Raw genomic sequence first — 18,298 nt, forward strand, 5'->3', positions numbered from 1 at the left:
AAATTAAAAAGAGTCTCTCTCGTTCTCTCTCTGTTTCACAAGAAGGAAACTCTGCTGAACAGATTTGTGCTAACTGATTGCTTTTAATTGGAGTACTTTTACACATCTATACATTACAATGCTAATTTTAAAGTTGTTTAACGATTTTGTAGGAAGAAATAGGTTTGCTTTGCTTTAAAGGCTCTGAAAAACATCTTCTCCACCAGCTTCTTGCTGCAAGTGATGGGCCCGTATGTGAACACGCCAGCTTCAGTTCTGAGAAATGTCTGCGGTTGTGTTTTTTTTCTTTGCTTTAATGTGGGTGGGGCTCAGTTTGAAGAAGTTGTTGTCATATATTTCTGTGCACCAATCAGGATTTAGCACATCAGAACGCGATAAGCGCTTTTGCTTCTGCTGCTGGGCCCCTGTCAATCAAATCTGACCCAACCACACACACAGGATAAAGCAGGTCAGCTGAGTTTGTGACACGATAATGAAAAGACATTTTAATTAGTGAAGATTTCCTCTCTCCATACTTGACCTTTGCTTGTTACTTATTCAGACATGAACATCTAATGTGAAGAAAAGCAAGTTTTCAGGGACATTTTTTATACACCACATTTGAAGGGCTGCTTGCCTTCAGCATCACTTCTTCAGCATCAATTTTCTTGTTGCTTCTTAAAAGGAAAAATTAAATGGGGTGCCCAATTCTGCTCAGGGCCCCCAAAAAATCTCTTCTCAGCCCTGCCACCCCCTTCGTGTCAGTCAAATCCTGGCTTTCTGACTGCCTTCCCAACACCGACTCATCTTGGCTGGCTCACTGAATTGCAGCCTTATTTGCGAGCAGCGCCTTGTTTCGTCTCTCGTTGCTAAATATGATTCATTGTTCAAAGGGACGCGGGGAGTACAAAAGGACTTGGAAGGCTTTCCTTGCTCGGCTCTCGTGCTACAGAGAGGAGAGCAAGGCGGGAGACAAAAAGACGGCGGCCATAATGTGCTCCTGTTGAAAGAATTAGACAGATCAATGGGACATAAATTGCACTGTTTATGTATACAAGAGGCTGGTGTGTAATTGGTAGAGGTGGTTGAATTTCCCCCGTAATCATCTTAACTGAGACACATGCGCGCACACACAAGCACAAATGTGTCTACATGCACATTAACACACTAAAACATGTTCGGAAAATGTGTGTGTGTATGTACAGTGTGTGTACATACTGCATGTGTATGTGCTTTAACACACAGTGCTATATACAGTATAGAAATAAAGAAGGTTTTCTGCCACTGTGAGTTTGATTAAATGTTTTGTTTTTTTTTTTAAATTCATCCCAAAAATTGTGGACTCTTCCAAAATGTGCCATAAATGTCCAAGAAACACAATCTGATTTGTTCATAATTATTAGGTGAAAACAAACAACCTAAGCATTAGAGAAGCAACCAACACTCATACGGTCTCTTGTTTCTTTATGTATTAACTGACTTAAATTATCTGAATAATGTTTATCATCCACTTTATGAATCTCAGTCTTTTTCATTTTATGCAGAACCTTTGAAAGCTGTTGCTTTTAGATGAAACAGAGATGTACATATTTTTTCTGCACTCTATTTCTCTATAAAAACTGCAATATATTTGCTGCTGCATATTCTTCTCTCCTATGATTTCCACGCTACACTTACACATACACACATGGCAAATACTCTAAAATACTGACTTCTATTATGCGCCGGCTGCAGACGACTGAAAACCACAGCTCTGCCTCTTAAACCTGATTGGTAGATCCGTTCTCCCTCACTGTCACTGTCCTCGCTATCAGCAGGAGACGACGTGAATCATTCGATCAGGTTCCTTCAACCCCTTTAGACCAGAAAATTTACCTGTGCTCCTTCTTACCTGTGAGCAAAAAATGCTGACCAGGGTCATCATTTTGCATCATATTATACTGTATCTCCACCAGGAATCAGTTTAGGCATATATACAGTATGAAAATAAACCATATTCTTTCTGATTGATTCATGCAGATGCGAGTTATCCTGATTTAAAGCTGTTAAACAATCACATTCATCTCGGTCTCCTCTGGCTCGGTACCTCACATGGCTCTGCTCCGCATCCCAAAAACACAACATCACACCCACTTCAGCTCCTTATTTGATTCATCACAAACATGTCATCAGTTAGTACGATGTGTAAAAATGAAAACACTTCAAGATGGGCTCCAAATGGCTGCAGCACCACCACCACTCTCTTTTTGAGGGATCTGGTTTTGTTTTTATGTTTTCTTTGTGAAACCGGGGTGGGCGGAGCGCTTCAGACCCGCCTCAGGCTTTTCGCCTCAGAGCACAAAGAAAAGTTGTTCTGTTTGTGGTTCTGTCCATCTTGCTCCATTCATCTCTTTTACTGACTTTGTGTGCATTTCAGTCACCTCCGAATTTCTGTTTGTTCTGTCACAACAGCAGCAGCAAGAACAACAACAACAACAACAACAAAAAGTGTCCCTGTGTGCTGGCGTCCGGCTGGCCACTACTTGTGAAACCGGTTTGTTTGTGGCACCGGGCCAATGAACGGCGCTCGGTAAAATTTTGCAAGCGACTGGCGGGTTACCCATATCACACTCCCAAATACACACACATACACTGACACACACGTGGAGAAAGACAGAGAAACACACACGCAGCACTTCCTCCTCCTCACAAGAAATACAGTGGCGGCTGTTTTTCATCTTAATGAATTTCTGAACTTGTTCATTCCCTCTCCGCTCGCCGCTGCCTCATGGTGAAAGACGGAAACCGAAGGCGTCGGCTGCCAAATCAATTGATGTGTCAGGAGGGAGAGAGGACAAAATGGAGTGATAAAAAGAAAAGCGTTCCCTCCCTCACACACACACACACACACACACACACAGGCAGCGGGAAAAAGACAGAGAAAGGGGGGATCTGGTTTCCAAACTTGACTTCCACAGAAGTCATCTCTGGCGCTTTCACTATTCTTCACTCAGCCGTCCAGAGCTGCTCTACCTCTCCGCCTGCCTTTGTATTAAAAACTGTTTGACTGCACTATTTCTCTCTTGAACCCATTTAATTAACTGACAAAAATATAAATAAATATATGTTTGGATGTATTTTTAACATGCATTTTCAGAGCTCTTAGGGTTTGAACCCCCCCATACACACACGCACACACACACACACACACACACACACACACGCATTTTCCTTTCAGCATCTTTTCTGCAATAAAGGATAAATTATTTAAAATAACACGACCTTTTATCTCACACCCTTTGAAGGCAGCAAATTAAAAATGTAAATTGGGAGCTAATTAATATGCAAATGTATTCATTCGCTGTTAACAATTAGCAATTAAAGCTGCAGTGTCTAGAAAGAGCACAGACAAAATTAGTAACTTCATTTATCATTTAAAAAAAAAAGAGAGATCTAAAAACGTACATAAAATTCTAATTGACTTTCACAGTATTTCCCTCTGTCACTGCCTTTGTTCACCCGCACTGCTTTTGAAATATATGATAGCGTGCGTTTAGCGACTTAATTAATGCCACTTTGTGTAAAATATACTGTCCCCTTAAATGCTTGATGTCAAAAATAATGTACACATTCAAGGCTGAGTGGCAATCGCTTGGTTGGAAGTGTGTGTGTGTGTGTGTGTGTGTGTGTGTCTGTGCATGCATGTGTTTAAGAGTGTGTGAACATCACGTCGTACAGCCTCAGCAGTCTGATCCGTGTGTTTGGTTTGTTGCACATTTAACTCTCTGCTGAATTTTAGATTTAGCTCTGCGAGTTTCTCCCTCTGTGGTTCTATCAGTGTACAGAGTGTGTATAATAAGAAGCTGGCAAGTGAAATGCACACTTTTTTGTAACATTTCCGAATCTGGATAATGCGTTCTAAAACAGGCCGTCCCTTCAGCCTGTCTAACTGCACCGCTCGCTGATGGATGCGTGTGTGGAGGGATCCTGGGATCCTTTCATCAGCAGCGTCTGTTCATCGGCGCTAACATTTTTGTTTGGTTTGATCGATCTTTATTTTAATCTTTAAGATGAAATAAATTGGAATGAGACTGAAAACAGAAATCCGAGTGCTAACACAGCTACCAAGTAATGATCTAATAACTACCCTTCTGAGAATACACGAATTATAATGTAGAAGCTGCACAGTCCAGACAAGAGAGAAAAGTTCTGCATGCGTGGACATATGCAGACGTGTGTGTATGCAGGGTGGTGGCTACAACTCAGCACACTGAGGTCATGTCTTTGGTACTATTCTGGGAATTTCGGGGGTTTAACCATATGGGGGAAGGTGCATTGTACGTGTAAAAACTTGGAGTTTACAGGCTGATTTCTGTGTTTTTGGACCAAATATAGCAGCCTGTATGACACATTTCAATCACTTGTGGAGCACCTTTGCACATGGTCAAATTTCTATATAGACACGTGCCAATTTCTGATATTTCAAAAGGAAATGTAAGACATGTTAAAAGATCAGTTTTGCATGTAATTTCACATGTGCACCAGCATGAAGAAAAAGGAAATTTAACAGACCTGTTTTTGTTAGCAAGGGAAACCTCTGATGGGTTTGTGGTTACGCTGGAAGAATCTGGACTCATGACCTGGACTTTTTTTTTTTTTTCCTTTTGTGTCATTTGATATCCTGCCTTTCCCTTCAGAAAAGGGAAGGTGGCTCGATCTTAAAATGAAAGAAGCAGCTTTATTAGCAGATAAGACCCAAATTCTGCACTATGAGCTGAAGCATCTAAAAGGGAAGGACAACAGAAGCAGCTCTCGCAACACATTCATCACGAACATGGAGCTTAATGTCGGTCTCAGTGGAAACATTGCTCTTGAATCCTCACATTCCATCCCACTGCCTTTTCCTTCTCTTTTTCATGTTTCTGATGATCCTCAAATTCTGCTCATTTGGGATAAATACGTCTTAAAGGGGAAGTCAGATGACATTTTATATTTTTCCTGTTTCTAACAAAGCTCATGAAAAGACTACACGTCATCATGTGACCTACTTACCTACCATGTAGGTCATATCAGTCCTATTTGGTCACACATGCTCGTCTTGAGTCTTAATGAACTTTTTTCAAATGTGTGTAGAGTTGCAGAATGTCACCACTGAGGACTGTGAGCAGTCTCCTCCAGTTTAATGGGATGGAGGCAGAAACACATCTGATCTTTGCCATGTGCATGAACTGGATGCTGTACTGTATGTTCTACACATGCAGCAGTCATTTAGGGGCGTTATGAAGTAAAGAATGACAATCTACTGCAACTCCAAATGAAAACGTGAGGACAATGACATGATTCACACATTGTTTACATATGCATGAGCTTAGCTGATGGAAAGATTCTCTCTATGAAGCGTTTGGTCATTTTGGTGACAGAGCGTCTCCCCTGTGTGAACCCTCAGTGAGTCCAGCCCTGTAATATTAGCCTACTTACAAAAGCACTCATATTACTTGTGTGACCACCCAACCATGCAAATTCAATTCAGCCTAATAGTGCACCACCAATAGTGCATCACACATGCCATTCAGTTTAACTGCAACTGCTCCGAATTCAATTAGAGGCAGAGAATGTAAAATAGACTCTTTTACACGTAGACGAGGTTTTATCCTTTTTAAGTTATTCATGCTGTTTCCCAAACGGCATTAGAGCAAAATCGTGTAAAAACTACAATAGAAAGGCTGTGGAGTCAGTGTGTTTTAAATAAAGCATGTTGTGTCTGACAGTGTGTGTCTGTGTGCGCGGAGGCCGTCTGAATGACAGACTGAAGTGTGTTAGTGGCGGGTCCCGTGGTGATCCTCATCCCGACCCATACTCCCTGCCTCTCTTTTTTTCCGTGTGATCACGGCGGCTGCCTCTGTATGGCATTTCAAATGCGCCACTAACCGCCCCGTTATCGCTGTCTCGGCCTGTAATGAGAGGAGCGACATATGTCCGGTCCCCCTGCTGTTTCCTGATAAGCCCTCACATTCAGACGCATGCAGGAACACTCCTCCACCTCCTCCTTCTCCTCTCTGTGCTTTTATTTTGTATGCAAAACGTGCTAACAACCACCAAGGAAAAAGTGTGGCACTTACTTAGTGACATTTACCTCGCTGCAGACTCTTCCACATGAGGAGGGGGGGGTGGGGGGGGGGGTGCAATAACAATCAGCATGCATTTAATTTAAAAGAAAAAAATGTTCCCTTTAGAATTAGGTGAGCAGGGAAAGATATAGCTTTCTCTGTGTGTGTGTGTGTGTGTGTGTGTGTGTGTGTGTGTAAGGAGCCATAACAGTTGTGCCGGCAGACTTCCGCAGTGCAACATTAATGCTAATCAAAAGAGCTGAGAAAGCAGCAGCGGTCTGTAAAAACAGATTTTCTCTTGTCTTTTCATTTCTGGATGCCCCCCCCCCTTCCTCAGAGGGATTTATGGATTTATCTTAGGAAAATAACATTTGTGGGTATTGAATCTGACCCCATGAATTTAAGAGAGGCATACGTTGTGTTAAGTTGTGGTAATTGATTTCTCTTCAGTCCACTCAACTGAATAATCTGCAAGAGAAACAACCACTAAGCTATTCATTAGAAGATTTGCCAACATGCAGCTAATTCCGAGCTTATTCTCCAAACATCATGGAAAGAATACAAACTCATAGTCTGAGCTTGCTTGATTTAGAGTCCTTTTGTGTTTGGAGGGTTGAAAAATACTTCGCTTAAAACTAAGAAACTATAAGGATTTTTTTTTTCTCTGTATATTAAATTAATCAATAAATCATCTATAATATGAGAGAAGGAAAATTGAGCCAATCAGTGTTATTAAAATCCAAATTCTGGGAGGGTGGTTTATTTCCTTGAATTTGTAATGGAGGAGCAAACACGGTGATGACAAAGGTAACGTACGTGTTTGAACAGAGTCTGGGTAAAAATAGATTTTCACAAAAACTGTCTTTTTGTTGTGATTTCACGAAAAAAATGATTTCTCTTAAAATTACACAAGGTTTTGGCTCTATTATTTCATCAGAAAGTGAGAGGTTTGTGAAGTGACTGCAGAAACAAAAAAAAATAATAATAAAAAAAAACCAACTTCTGTCAAATCACTAATGGTTTGATATCCCATCATGCTTTGTTTACATGGTAAATCCATTTTGGACAATGAGTTTTGTTTTTGTATTTTGTACAGGGCCATCGGTGGTGATGGTGGTGATCCTCCAAACGTGGCTCGAACTGAATTAGCGCGATGAAATCTCTATTTTCTGTCAGAGCACTTGTGCTGTATATGCAGTATGTGGATATATGCATGTATTAGATGTCTGGACAGAACCTTTAAAGGGAAACTAGCATGTTGGAGACCCCATCTGGTGTCGTTTTTCTGAGAGAGTTTTGCCTCTGCATCCAAAAAAAAAGAGACAAACCGGTAGAGACATAACATGAGGAAAACCAGCCAAGTTTAACAATAAGAAATGAACTGATCTCAGCGCTAGCTTAGACGCTGAAGAGGTTGTGGCTGTGTATTCATACGTACACGATAGATCATTTAAGAGCGCGCAGGTGTCAAAGAGACCAAACAAACAAGAACAAAAATGGAAACAGAAATTGCGTTGTGGTGTGAAGAGACTTAGTGGAAATCCGGGCGTCTCGATGAGTGACCTGCGCGTACATACAGTATCTATGTTCACATCACAAGGTTGTAAAGTTTGCTATCATGTATCAGTCTAATGCTCGTTTAATACCAGCAGGACTGGTGATCCATAACAGAAAGTAATGCACAAGTATCACCTTGTGTCAGTTGGAGCTCACACTGCATATTAGAACTCTATTATAACTACATTTTAAGGTGCTCTAACATTACCACAGGAGAGAGAGACAGAAAGAGAGAGAGAGGCACAGACAGACAGACAGACAGACAGACAGAAAGAGACAATCCGTCAGTTTCTTGAATTGTATGATTTTCTCTATAATTACAATAAAAGCCTTGTGGAGTAATGTAATGAAGTACAGACTGATGCTGAGTGTTCAGCAGGTCTAGAAAACATTGCTTTTAAATCATATACTCGATCTTCCGCGTGTGGAGTTTGACTATACCGATCTGAACTTGTGAACAGGAGACAGTATTAAAACTTAATCAGAGTAATTTTGTTTCTCTATTAGAACTTGTCCATATTTACATCATGACTACTTATATCACACTGCTTGATGATGTTAATAAAAAGATTCTCAGATGGAACTGCAGACATTTTGTCCCTGTCCCCAAGCAGTCCCTTCACACAGCTTACAGGCAGGTTGTCCACACACGGCCTCAAAAGTCATCCTGCATAACAGGGGTCACCTGACTTGGACTCAAGTCAAACTCAAGTCACACATTTAATGGCATCAATCTCAACTTGACAAAATCAAAAAAGACTTTCAGCTCCACTGAGAGTTTAACACCAGTGATTCCTGACCTCACCCGGACTTGAGCTGTTTGATTTGAAAAGAGTTGGTACCTTTCCCCGCGTGGCAGGAAACAATTCATTTTCTGAATAAACCAATGTTAACACTATTCATTCCCAGCAAGTCGACCTCTAATTCCCCAGATGTACTTTGTCTGAACCAATCCAACAGCATCCAATCCAGCTGATCCACCATGAAGAGCTAATGTTACGTTCCTGAGCTCTGTTATTGGCTCTGTAGTTAAAATGACATTACATTTGGTGAAGAGCGCATTATCACTAGTTCAGGACTCCAAAGTCAAATTTTAGGACTTGGGACTTCAGTGTAAAGACTTGCAAAACAATGACTTGGTCCCACCTCTGCTGCACAACAATTTCTGCATTTAAGATCATATATTGAACAGACGCTGCATTGGTGAGGTACGAATGTTGCAGCAGCATCCAGTGACCAGGAGTGTCCCTACATCTGAGACTCCATGAGGGTTGATGCATATATGGTTTAAAATAACGCACCTCAGCATCACAGCAACCTCTCAGCCGCCATCGTGGTTGAAATACAGTGTCTACAGGGAGGAGGCTTACAATCAGACCACGACCATGAATATGACTGTTATTTTCACCATAGATGCAGCAGTGAAGTCCCATCTTTTCATCTGCAACATGCACCACAGCCAGCTAGCTAGCGGACTGTTTTTCCTGACAGGCAGAGTTTGTGCAGTCTGCACCAAAACAATAATTTGCCATGATGTAAAATAGTGAAATCTAATGCAAAAAAAAAAAAAAAAAACAGATTCACAAAATTACAGCCACTTACACTCCTTACCACATACTGCTGAACGCTGAGCAGAGTCAAAGACACCGACTCGTTTTCTGTGACACAATATGATGCAATGTCGGAGAAAAAAGCTTCCCTCAAACATTCTGAATCTGAATTCGTGACCTTGTGTCTTGTAAAACACATCAAATCCTGCATTAACTTTTCAAATGGTCATTTTCAGACAAGGTTAAGTGTATATTTCATAAAATATTTAACCTGCGAGTTGCTCTTTAACTGCTGGACTGTGGACTCTTTGAATGCACCCTCTCAGCCATTGCTAGAATCTGAGTCATCATTTTGGAGCTGTTTTTTTCTGTTTTCAGTTTCTGTTAATTTTAAGTTAAATACTAAAACAATCGATCAATCAATTAAAAAAAAAAAAAAAGCCCCTCTCTCCCTGGGGGAGGCACCAACCTTACAGCGCCTGCATTAGCCTCTAATGTGTTCCACAGTTATTTCTCAATTTGAATATAAATCACTGGAGTTAAGCTCGTCGCTCGTGCCAAAACAGTCATGTAGAGACGGAGCTTGATCATCTCAATTATCTTTCTAATCACAGAGTGAGCCAAACAGAAACAGAGAGGGGAGTTGCAGACTTCACAGTCAGCACAGTGAAATCAGAGAGTTTGAGCACGGTGGCCTTCGACCCCTGGGCGGCTTCAACCGATTATTGTTTACCGCTCCTATGAAGATGTCACGAACGGCAATACCATTTTATCCACTTACAGCATTTCAAAGAAGTGCAAAGGGGCCCAAGGGTGCAATAAAAAAAGCTTTAAAATAGTCTTCAACACTGGTCCTCGGGGAATCACCCCTCGCCTGAAAAGACCTAATTTAATAAATTTGCTCTTTAGGCATTTGTCTTTTCATTTTGCATCGTCTTATTATGGATTCATTCGCAGGCAGCCCTTTTGGTCTAAATATTGCCCCTCTTAGCTAATGCTTAACCATACATATTTTACTCTTCGAGGAGGACCACCTACATTCGTTTCCATTGCAACTGGGTTCATTAGCACCTCGGAGATAATACGGCGGCTCTATGGTTAATGTAAGCACTAAGTCTCTAATTTTCCACAAATAATTCCCCTTGATCTCAAGGAAAATTTATGCCGTTGGGGGGGTGGGAGGGTGGTGCCGGTCCAAGTAAAGTAAGTATGTACATAAACTGAATTATAAATGGCAGCTTGTGAGATTCAAGTGTGGCTAAGAAAAAATAAGGGAGTTTATTTTATTGGAGAGGCAGAGAATGTGTGTGTGTGTGTGTGTGTGTGTGTGTCACATGATTGTGGTATATGTGTGCAAAACTACAGACTAATAAGGGATTTCTCATATTAGTCTGACCTATGTAGAATTACACATTCTGAGAGCAATGCATCTGCAAATATAAGATAGATTTTTCTTTGCATATCATTTATTGGATTTCAAGAGGGAATAAAGACAATCAGAAAGCTCTTTTTCTGAAGGTGAGACAGAACGCAAGGCAAATTTTAGAGGCGCCACACTTGCATGCAAAGTCAACGGAAAGACGTGAGTGGGCAGGATCAGATGCAAAGCCTCCTGGGATGACACAAAGTGATGCGTGGATGCTTTATGAAACCTACAGAGGCAACAAAGACAAGAAAAAGGACAGAGATTGGAGGAAGAGGAAAACAGCAGAACTGGAACAGAATATTTCTCTCGCTAGTTTACAGCTTATTTAGTGCGCTGGCTGTTTGTGGTGAATAAACATGCAATGCTCTGTCAGCAGTGACATTTGCGCAAATGACGTGAGATGAGGTGAAAATTTGCTTTGCTTTCTGTCTGAACACACCTTTGAAGCACTCATGCAGATTCAAAGTGGCAGGCTGTCTCTTGTCTCTCAGCAGCCCGAAGCTTGTGGGTGTGTTTTCACTGAGCCCCTAATTTAAATACTCTGCTCTGCTGAGTTATGTTATGTTATGTAAGTCACAGTAGATTGTTGAAGTTCTATTGTGAGAAGCGGAAAGCTGCTTACCATAATCAACTGTTCCTACATTATGTTTTAGGTTCTTTTATGTCTGTGGAATGGAGCAGAAAACATTATGAAAACACCTGGTAGAGCTGCATACCGTCCTCTCTGTCCCCCCTGTCCCCCCTGTCCCCTCTGTCCCCTGCCTTTCCTGTCACTATCACATAATGACACAGAGAGGTCAAAAAATAATCTTAAAAAAACAAAAAGGTTTCTGTTTTACAAGGGAATCAAATTCAGCATGATTGGTTGTTGCTCCTGGAGACTAGAGGGGCTGCAACAAACAATTATTTTCATAATTGATTAATCTGATGATTATCAATCGCCAATATGGATTGATTTATCTACAAAATGTCAGAAAAGTCAAAGGTGATGTCTTCAAAATGTCTGACAAACAGTCTAAATCCAAAATATGTCCAGTTTACTGTCCTAAGTGACAAAGAAAAGCATCAAATCCTCACGTCTGAGAAGCTGGAACCAGCAAACGTTTCACAACTGTTGCTTAAAAAATGACTGAAACCATCATTTGATTAGCAAAATAACTGCTCCAAACTTTCTGTCTAATCCTCTAATTGATTAATTGACCGATCAATTAACTGACCAGTGGATTAACTGACTAATCATTTCAGCTCTAATCACAGGGCCATTCACTTTATCTCTCATTCTGATGATCAGGACGTAAGCAGTACAAATATGCCAGAGTCATACAGGAATGTGCACTTGTGTGGATTTGATTGGCCGATGTAAAGCCTTGCCAGATGAGGTCGCATTGTGCTGCAGGGAAAATCGTCTCTACTGGCACCATCGTTGGCGGTAACTTGTTACAAAGTAACGCATTAGAGTACTCAGATTACTTTTTCCTTCCACGATTGACGTAACGTTAATTGTGCAAGTTATCAGTTATTTACATTTTGAAATAATCAATCCGTTAGTGTTAACATCTCACTATATTTCCCTATTCCTTTTTGTTTCCACAAAAACAAAAAAAAGAGGGTTAGGGTATGTGTGAACAGGACTGTGGAGTCAGTACATTCAAAGGTAGACGCAATGCTACCCAACACTGGATGGCATTATCGAATAAAAGCAGAAAATGTCTTACTTATATTACTGGAAAGAATAAAAACGAAAATATCCAATACATTAAACTTATTCAGCAGCATTTGTTATGTTCATATGGTGCAGCAGACTAGTGACAGTCACTGAGCTGAACGTCCTGTAACTCAAAGTTCAGGTCACATACTTGCACAAGTACCACTGCACCCCGAGATTTAGTGACCTGCTAAAAAAATGCAGCAATGTACCAACAAAGAAAGGGAAGACGCGAGCTAGTAAGCACAGATAAAAACAACACAGTATTTAAAATGTTGGAGGGAAAAAAAGCTTTGCAAGTGTTTTATGAGCAAGGAAATGCATTCACCATATTTGTTTGGCTTCAAAGATTCGGATGCATGGTGCATTGTGGGGAGAGGCGCTGAACGAATACAAGAAAACTGCACTTTAATCTTAAAAATAATGACGTAATGTCATTGATTTAGAACAAGAACTCTTACAAAATCCTAATTGTAAGTCTTTTCTATCAAAGCAAGCACGTTGATGTGACACATCATAAACTGCAAAAGCATGAATTAACAGAAAGAAAACAGATCCCCGTCAGATAAATCAGTGCTACAATAAATATTTGTAAATTAATGAAGCCTCTTGCTCAGTATTAACTTAGATAAAGTGCGGTACAGCACTCTGCATGTGTGTATGTGTAGCTTACAGCTGTGAATTATTTGCATTCACGCTAACTTGAGCCCTGCAGTTAACCTGCTCTTAGCCTCTTGTTTGCAGTGAAGATGCTGTTAGCGTTCTGCAGCAATAAGCCTGATTGAGGCTGATGGAACCAAATGATTCAAATTATCCAAGGAATTCTCAAATGTGTGTACGCGCACGCTCACTGTGTCATGGTGAGTGTGTATGCGTACGGTACGTGTTGGTGCTCCAGAATCAGTATTTCAGCCTGTCTGTAAGTTGGTGCTGTTACATGAAGGTGCCTTTGTTTTAATAAAACCTTGAGTGAGTGAGGCTTGCACCAGCTTATACTGTTGATATTAAGATCTTTTCTGGAGCGCTGTAATATCACTGCATGGTACAGTTATTTTATGAGCAGAGTTGCTGATGCTGCATAGGAGAACAGGGTTACACACACTTCATTTAAAGCAATGTTTCACAAGTTTCATCAGGTTTAGACCTCTAGCATGACGATCTGTTGTTGATCACTGTTTGAATTCAGTCATTTCTTTTATCTGTCATTTTTTGAGGACTGAAAGGGTAAAACTATAAAAAATAAGCGTTTTATGTATAAGAATCTACAGCCCCACCTGCTGAGAAGAACCCCCCAAACTGACCCTGGGTGAGATCGTTTCTCATAACTTCCTACCTGGGAAATCATTTTGTGACCCTTTGTGGGGCCCCCGACTACCATGTTGGGATACACAGAACAAAACTAGTGCAGTGTAACTAAACTGCTGCAGACATATTTGTGAGATCTGAGGCAAAAATCCTTAATATCAGCACAGAATCATCTGCACATTGTAGGTCAAGCCACATTTTGAGGCTTGGTTCGGAGCCTCGATTCAAAGTTGAACATGCTTTGTTTTAGCCATAGACTCAATGCTGGAGTTGGAGGACAAGTCTCCAAAGGGAGATGGGCTGTACCCAATGAGAGCGCAACAGGAAACTGGGATGGGAAGGAGGGAGGCAGTGGACACACACACACACACACACACACACACACACACACACACACACACACACACACACATATATATTTTAAATCATTTACATCAGTCAATTATCTCTGGTATAAGCTCAAAATTAGGACACCTCGTCTGAGATCAGTTGCGTAAGTTGTGCAGAGCACACATGTGCGTACATGTCATCATGATCATAAAAAAAAGTCTCATACAGAAGTTCTGATTTTGTATTTGAAAGTCTTCTGATCGCTTTTAGCGTCCACGTGATTCACCTGAAATCTCCCCGCAATTACTGTACTTCTTCGGGGACACGCATTTTGACACAGTGTTGGGAAATCCAGTCAGTTAGTGCGCCGCAGAATGAGCCCTGGTAGCCACTGATCAGCATCAGTCACAGGAACTCAAACTTCAACAGTAAATCCAGCAGAAAGACTTTCCTCATGCTGTTTGATTGACACGTACAAAGACTAACACTTCTACGTGAAGCAGTGTACCTGGAGCTGTTGCAGGATGTGCGCTCTAGGCTGGACCTGGTGTCTGCTGCAGCTCTGCTGGTAGGCCACCATTACCTCTGTCAAGGTGAGGCAGCTGTCAGCTAAAATAGAAGAATACACTCATTCACTGCTTTAATGCCTCTGTGTCCCAGTGAGCCATCAGCCGCCATTCAAAAGTGCTTCAGGAGCTCAGGAATGCTATACCGTAAACTGTGCTGTGCTCTGAGTGTGCGTGTGTGTGTGTGTTTGTGTGTACTACAGGGAAGATGGCAGTCAGGGAGAACTTAGAAGGACATGAATGTCTGAACAATAAATCAACCAATCAAGCACTTCAATTCCTCAACCACAGCCTTATGGGATGGGAAATTCCAGATGTGGGAGACGACAGAGGATTTCACGACTGAAACGCTGAAACATTTTGATCTCTGTGTATCCTTCAAACGCTGGACTGCTTTTCAAGTATTTGGAGTATAAATTGATGATGAAAAAACAAAGATAAACAAAGACCAGCTATTCATGAAATTTGAAAGTAGTTGCATTATTGTATTCTACCCCCTTTAGTCTTTATTCATGGCATTATTATGAGTGTGACATTTCTCGGCTTCTATCTGCTCTGCACTGTTTGTCGTAGAACCTTTGTTTCAGTGTCAAAACATACACCTTCTTCAGGAGATCTATGCAATTACTTGTCATTATGCTCATATGTTTCGGTGATTCTAGATATGTTTTTTAAAATATTAAAATTTAAAGTGGTAGTCTATGGGAAGCATGGTTGAAAACTGAATCTCAACAACTGTGGTGAAGTATTCATTCTTTCTGGATGGGTGTCCCATATGGAAATGCTTAACTTATTATAGCATGGTAAGACTAGCACCACCATTTGGTCAGTATTACCCCTATTAATAACAGCTATTACGCTTTGCATTTTGGCAAATAACTCATGAACCTTGCGGTGTAGTAATAGTTGTACTGATAAAGGCCACACCCATTGGTTCCAGTAATTCTTCTGCCATTTTGAATCGTTTGGTAAACACATTTTTAGCTTCTTCTGGCACATATTTCATCTAATCTTCACCAAACTTGCTGCATACCATAAGTACATAACCCAAAACAAAACATATGAATCTGTTTAGGATATCGCTGACCATTTGTCTTTTGGTTACCAAAGTTCTGAAGGTGTGGCCTGATACACTTAACAGGCCGTAACTCTTCAAATTTGGACATTTACTTTCATTTTACTTTTTACTTGAAGTTGTAATTCTCTTGACGAGAGCTGGAATCAGTTTAGGAGGGAATTAGCTTATCTTATTATAAAGACTGGAAGCAGGGAATCAGCTAACTGGCTGTGTTCAAAGTTCTCTAGAGATCACTAATTAACACACTGTATCCCATTTATATGAAGACAAACCAAAATGTAAAAATGACTGTTTGTGGTTCTGAGGAGCTGTTATGTAACTTCTTCTGGATGAGTTATATGTAGTTGCTGCACATGATTGCACAGATCCACAAGTAACATAACTACCTGTATGCCCTGCTGGCAACCATACGAGTGGAAAAAACTAGAAAGGCTGCAATAAATATTCATGCATTTGCATTTGTTATTGCATTCTTTGCATCGTGTATATTTTAATTTTGAATGTAACATCACTTTTTGTTGACATGTTATTCATCTAAAACAAGCTACACACCAAATATCCAGTCAATGGATACTTTAATACCGATGATGAAAGACCACCAGAATGGCATCATGATGTCAAACCAGACTTATATTTAACTGAACACATGGTGAAGCAGCAGCTTACCCTCTCTGTCAGTGTCCATGTGCTCAGCAAATCCTGATACGATCTGTTCGTCAGGAGGGAAAGACACATGCTTTTCTCCTTTACTTCTCTTCTTCTGGTTCTTGTTGGCTTTTTCTGTTCCATCATCACTCTGCTCATCGTTGTCACTGCAGCGGGTCATCTCTCTGTTTAGGACTCCACCATGGAGCGTTCAGTTGTTATTTGAAGAGATGGTTGACTTCAGTTGAGGCTGTAAAAAGTCAACGTGTCAAAACCCGCCGTAGCCTGTTACCTGTGGGAGCCATGGCCACAGTTACTGAAGTAATGCTAATTTAAAGAGTGTGCAGCAGTTGATGAACAAACAGTTGGACCATTGGCCTTGTTGGATGTGAAGTGCAGCTCTCTCCACTCTGTGATCGCTTGGAAAGAAAAGACACAAAAGAAACAATATCTTATTCATGAGTAGTGCACCGGGTTGGAAGTGAAATCCAATATGTTTGTATTAAATGACATGTTCAAAATAGGTAAGGCTCTGCACATTTACACACCTATTCAGCATTTACAGCAACATTTAGGAATATATACCCCATAAGAAGGGCAGGTATGGCAACGGAAAGTATTATGTCCATGTGCTGTATGGTAAACTCTTTATATATATATATATACGTATATGTATATATGTATATGTATACACACACACACACACACACACACGTATATACATATATATACATATACGTGTGTGTGTGTGTATATATATGTGTGTGTGTGTGTGTGTGTGTGTATACGTATATACAGTATATGTGTACATATACGTTCATTACTGTTTTCATTAGGTGCACAGCCTCAAATCCGATTTCAAAAAAGTTGGGATTCTGTGTAAAAATCAATAAAAGAATGTGATAACCTGCTAATCCTTTTTGACATATACTCAATTAAACAGCACAAAGACAATATATTTAGTGTTTGACCTCATCAGCTTCATTGATTTCTGTAAACATACTTATTATGAATTTGATGGAGCAACACTTTTCAAAAGTTGGGACATGAAGGTTGGTAACTCCCCAAAAACACCTGTTTTTAGCCCTGGGGGCTACTGGGCATTGAAACCTAAACCTGAGCAACTAATAATAATAATAATAATAATAATAATAATAATAATAATAATAATAATAACAAAAACCCTGGTCTCCTGGGTGAATGTTCTCTATTTGACCCAAATATTAACCACTACCAGCTCCCTCCACAGTTTTGTCCCTCCTCATATGTCATCTGACTTCTAAGAGGCTTTCTGGCAAACAGCCTTGAAGGCAAACTTATCCCATAACTGACCAACCAGGTTCACAAGGTAGATGATCAATTTTCATGTGCATGGGTGTGACACCACATATATAAATTCTAGGAATACAATATCTCCTGACTATGCAGTTAGTGTCAGTGCTACTGAGCTTTTTAGCCTTTTTTTAACTCATTGTTTTGGCTTCTCTGGTCTATAAAATCCTGCAAATATTTTATGTTCATGTTACATGAGAAGTGTTTTATTTATTGGATTTTACACATTGCTGTCCATAAAAAGAAACGTGTAATGAACAGTATCAGTAACACCAGTAACACCATCAGCATTTAAATCTGTTGCCTATAGGCCTCACTTTCAAACCCCCTCAATCAATATTTCAGTGTTATTCACATGTCAATATGCATTGTTTATTTGTGGTTATTATTGGCAGAATGAAATAAGGAATACACTAATAACAATAGCAATAATTCACATATAATTTCCATTGGGGGGAAACCTTACTGCCTGATAGCATAGCCTGATTCTGGTAAAAAATAATAATGTTGAATGTTCTCCTGACGTTTGAATTGGGAAAGTTATGTGTCAAAATTACAAAGTGCTGAGGTCACAGATGGAATTATTGCTGCATCCGGAGTATTATATAATTAATTCCACCGTTTCCCTACTTTTTTATCAGCTGTTGACACACCAAAGAAAAACACTTGTGGCGACAATCACATTGATCAAAAACTCTTGAAACATGAAGGGCAAACAAGAGATGTAAGCAATGCAAAA

At 40.3% G+C, this 18,298-nt stretch overlaps 1 protein-coding gene across 1 annotated transcript in view; it reads right to left on the reverse strand.

Annotated features, from left to right (window-relative positions):
• LOC143331230 (protein phosphatase 1 regulatory subunit 37) overlaps positions 1–16,408 on the reverse strand; it is a 65,039-nt gene extending 48,631 nt beyond the window's left edge. Inside the window, exons 1-2 of the mRNA XM_076747908.1 lie at positions 16,249–16,408; positions 14,447–14,547 (exon numbers count right to left, since the gene is read on the reverse strand). Of these exons, the coding sequence (XP_076604023.1) occupies positions 14,447–14,547; positions 16,249–16,408 (261 nt within the window). The remainder of the gene's footprint in view (positions 1–14,446; positions 14,548–16,248) is intronic.
• Between the last annotated feature and the right edge of the window lie 1,890 nt (positions 16,409–18,298).

The sequence above is a fragment of the Chaetodon auriga genome, chromosome 14 (genome assembly GCF_051107435.1).
Source record: "Chaetodon auriga isolate fChaAug3 chromosome 14, fChaAug3.hap1, whole genome shotgun sequence".
In the NCBI taxonomy this organism is placed as follows: Eukaryota; Metazoa; Chordata; class Actinopteri; order Chaetodontiformes; family Chaetodontidae; genus Chaetodon; species Chaetodon auriga.